This window comes from Dipodomys ordii, unplaced genomic scaffold (genome assembly GCF_000151885.1).
Source record: "Dipodomys ordii isolate 6190 unplaced genomic scaffold, Dord_2.0 Scaffold147, whole genome shotgun sequence".
NCBI classification, from domain to species: Eukaryota; Metazoa; Chordata; class Mammalia; order Rodentia; family Heteromyidae; genus Dipodomys; species Dipodomys ordii.
This window is the reverse complement of record NW_012267363.1, coordinates 2468406-2472115: the sequence shown is the minus strand read 5'-3', so window position 1 is coordinate 2472115 and position 3710 is coordinate 2468406. Positions and strand designations below refer to the sequence as shown.

The following is a 3710-nucleotide window of genomic DNA, read 5'->3' as shown; positions in this document are numbered from 1 at the left end:
CCCTACCACCGGCGCGTCGGCATGGTCCAGGAGCTGCTGAGGATGGTGCGCCAGGGCCGGCGGGAAGAGGCGGGGACGCTGCTGCAGCACCTGCGCCAGGTGAGCGCGGGTAGGGGGCGTGGGGGGGCGCGGGCCCCGGGAGCTCCCGGCCTCAAGCAGAACGCCTCGAGGGACAACGCCCAGGGCCGTCTTCTGAGAGGACGGAGCCCCGCGTGGCCGCCGGGGCTGGGGCGCTCTCGCTGAATTTGGGGCCTCAGGGGAAGGCAGCGGAAGGCTGTCTGGTTGAGGCCCGCTGAAAGGGACCTGTTGGACTATTGTCCCCGCTCCTCTTCCCCGGTAAGGGTCTACTGGGTTGGCCTGTAGGAGGGGAGGCCGGGATGCATGCCTGGTTTGGGCCAGGGTTCTTCGTCCCTGCCCACTGGCCTTATCCCCTTCCGAGGGTCCCCAAGGATTGCGCAGTTATCTGCTGGACCCAGCCTCGCGAGGGGGAGTTCAACAGCATGGCCCCAGGACTGCTGAGCTGCCATCCTCTAGGATATTCGCCCACTTAAGAGATATCCTCTATTCCAGTTCAGGATGGAGATAGTGTTTCACATCCCCTAACTCTGGCTGGTACCATGACCAGGAGCCTCCCCCCCCCTCCCCAAAGCCTCCAAAAGAAGGGAGCTGGGTTTGGTTTCCTAGCCCTAGGAGGGAATTTCATGCTACCCAGCCCTGCCTTCAACCTGTTCCTCCTGTCCACTGGTTAGGAACAGGCTCTGCAAACCTGGCCAATGCTTTCTGCTTGGGGTTGATAATGTCCACCACCACTGGCTTGTTTTTCCTTCTCAGTTTCTTTTGGAAACACGAGTAGCCTGTGCCATGAATTTTGTTAAGTGTGAGAGGGGCAGGAGGGTGCAAACAAAGCTGCTCTCTTGAATCACCAAACTGGTTGCCTTGGCCTGGCTTTGTGGCAGACCGGCCTTATGTCCTGCTATACCAACCCTAGTATAGACCCAGTCTACTGCCCCTATGGCTGGCACAGATGGGGAGGCCTCCTTTGGTGACCTTTGTGAGGTTTTCCCATCACTGATGGAAGAGGCTGAAGGAGTGCCTTCCTGGGAGGAAGCCTCCAAAATCTAATTGTATCCACATCTCTTCTGGATTCTGTAGCAAACATTCCCCACCCACCCCACCCCACATTCCTCAACCCCCGTCTTTGTATCTGATACAGTGTTACTTCAGCATACTCCATCCTTTCCTTTGCACAAGGCAAAGGAAGCAGAGACTTGGGAATTTAGGAAGATATGGGGCTTCTACTCTTTGGAAAAGCTTTTCCAAACAACCAAAGACACTGCTGTATCCCCAGTTGCCTTCCCTGAATTGAATCATCAAAAAAAGATGACATCCCACACCGCATAACTTTAGCTGTGCGTATTTCTTTTTGTCTTTTGAAAATTGGAACCGCCTCTATGTTAACTCCTTTGCTTTCAAACAGAATAATGGAATTTCCAGACCCTCATATCCCGTATGCACACCCAACAGTTAAGAAGTTTTTACTGATCATGTGCTATTCCCCCTAGCCCTGGGAGGGGTGCTTTGGGGAATACAGAAATGTGGTGGGGGCTCACAATCCCCTACTTGGGGGGGTAAAAGGACAGAGAGAAGGAAGCATCGTCCAGTGACAGCTGGAAGCTGCTATGGGGAGTTCACAAACACTGTGGGCTCCCCTGTGTGATTGCACATTCTGGGGAACCTGAGCGTCTTTCTGTTGAGAGTATTTCCCTCGCACATTGGGTCTTTTGGTCTACTGCCCCCTCAGCTGCAGGATTGGAATGGTTGATGCTGAAAGGAGAAGGTTAATCAGAAGTCCTCCTCTTCTTGGACTCCCTTGACCTTAACCAGTAAAGGCTGTATGTAGGCCTGGAGGGCTGCCTTGTGCTTCCTGGAATGTAGAAAGGACCTTCAAGGAAGTGGTCATGGTTCTTGGACACTGTGTGAGGGGAAGCACAGGGGCATCCAAAAATCCTTGATAAATGACAAGGGCATCATTTCTAAGACTCTGAGACTTGACTGGAGGAATATTCTACTACATTGTGCTGTATGCCAAAGTAGCTTTTTCCCAAATACTATTTTCTTTCCAATCTTCTGGCAATAGCCAGGATGGTGCTGATCACCTGCACTGGTAAGAGAATTTCTCCTACATTTGATGATGCGTTTGGTTCTGGATCAATGCCCAGAGCACATATACAAGGTTGGGGACTCTGAGTCTTCTTAATTCTTGTGTGTTTTTTGTTTTTGTTTTTGTCATGGGGCTTGAACTCAGCCTGGGCATTGTCCCTCAGCTCTTCAGCTCAAGGTTAGCGCTCTACCACTTGAGCCACAGCACCACTTCCGGTTTTCTGGTGATTAATTGGAGATAAGAGTCTCACGGACTTTCCTGCCCAGGCTGGCTTTGAACCGTGATCCTCAGATCTCAGCCTCCTGAGTAGCTAGGATTACAGGCGTGAGCCACCAGTGGCTGGCAATTCTTGTGGTTTTTAACATCTTTGAGTCCTTGATCTTTTTGGGACCTCCAGAAATCTAACACATTCTTCCCAGGCAAATGTACTATATGCATGATCATGCAAGGAATTTCAGAGGGGGCCTAGAACTTCTGAGTGCTATCCACGAAGCCCAAGTTCACAATCCCTGCTGCAGTCTGATACCTTGCTCCCCTTCTTTGTATGGGCTTTGCTCCAGACTGGGGCTATAGAAAGAGAAGAACCATGTGTAGCAATTCCTAATAGGCAATGGATTGTGGCTGCTTGTGCTGCTTCTTCTGAATGTCCCTCTTTTTTATGTCTAGGATTTGGGAGTGTCTTCAAGCTTGGAGACTATCTAGTTATCACTTGCTGGTATCTGAAGGGCTGACTCACAGTTCAGGGGTACAGGCAGGATGCCAGGCAGCCGCTTTGAAGTAACAAAGCTCTCCCCTTCCCTTTAGGAGCAGTGTAATTGGAGGAGAGACTAGGACTAAGGACTAAGTTTGTGTGGCTTGATCTCACTGATAACCTCTCTGAGTTGTGTTTCCTCATTTCCCAAAGAAAAATTTGGGGTAGTGGGCAGAGAAAATGCTACAAAGTGACAAAGTGTGTGAGACTATGTTGGCACTGCCAATCAAGAGACCTTCTCACTGCAACTATGTTGGAAGGATCTGTCCTACTTGTGTATAACTGGGCTGTAGGAAGGTCATGGCTTGGTTTGTGTCTTCCTGGCCGGTTTTTAGTATACATCAAAACTTGAGAAGCACTGGGTGCTGATGGCTTACATATAATCCTAGGTACTGGGGAGGCAGAGATCTAAGGATCATGATTAGAAGTCAGCCTGGGCAGAAAAGTCCTCATGAGACACTTATCTCCAGTTTAACCACCAGAAAACCAAAACTGGTGCTGTGACTCAAATAGGTAGAGCGGGGCTGGGAATGTGACTTAGTGGTAGAGTGCTTGCCTAGCATGCAGGAAGCCCTGGGTTCAATTCCTCAGTATCACACAAACAGAAAATATCAAAAGTGACATTGTGGCTCAAGTGGTAGAGTGCTATCCTTGAGCAAAAGAAGCTCAGGGACAATGCCCAGGTCCTGAGTTCAAGCCCCAAGACTGGCAAAAAAAGGGTAGTGCACTAGCTTTGAGCAAAAGAGTTTGGGGACAGCTTCCAGGCCATGAGTTTAAGCCCCATGATTGAAGCGGGGG

At 50.5% G+C, this 3710-nt stretch overlaps 1 protein-coding gene across 1 annotated transcript in view; it reads left to right on the top strand.

Moving 5' to 3' along the window:
* Positions 1-6: 6 nt before the first annotated feature.
* The window catches only part of Lrrc75a (leucine rich repeat containing 75A), a gene marked incomplete at its 5' end in the record, with an annotated part of 42603 nt that continues 38899 nt past the window's right edge, over positions 7-3710 (top strand). The window contains one exon of the mRNA XM_013031974.1: positions 7-99. Coding sequence (XP_012887428.1) covers positions 7-99 — 93 coding nt within the window. The remainder of the gene's footprint in view (positions 100-3710) is intronic.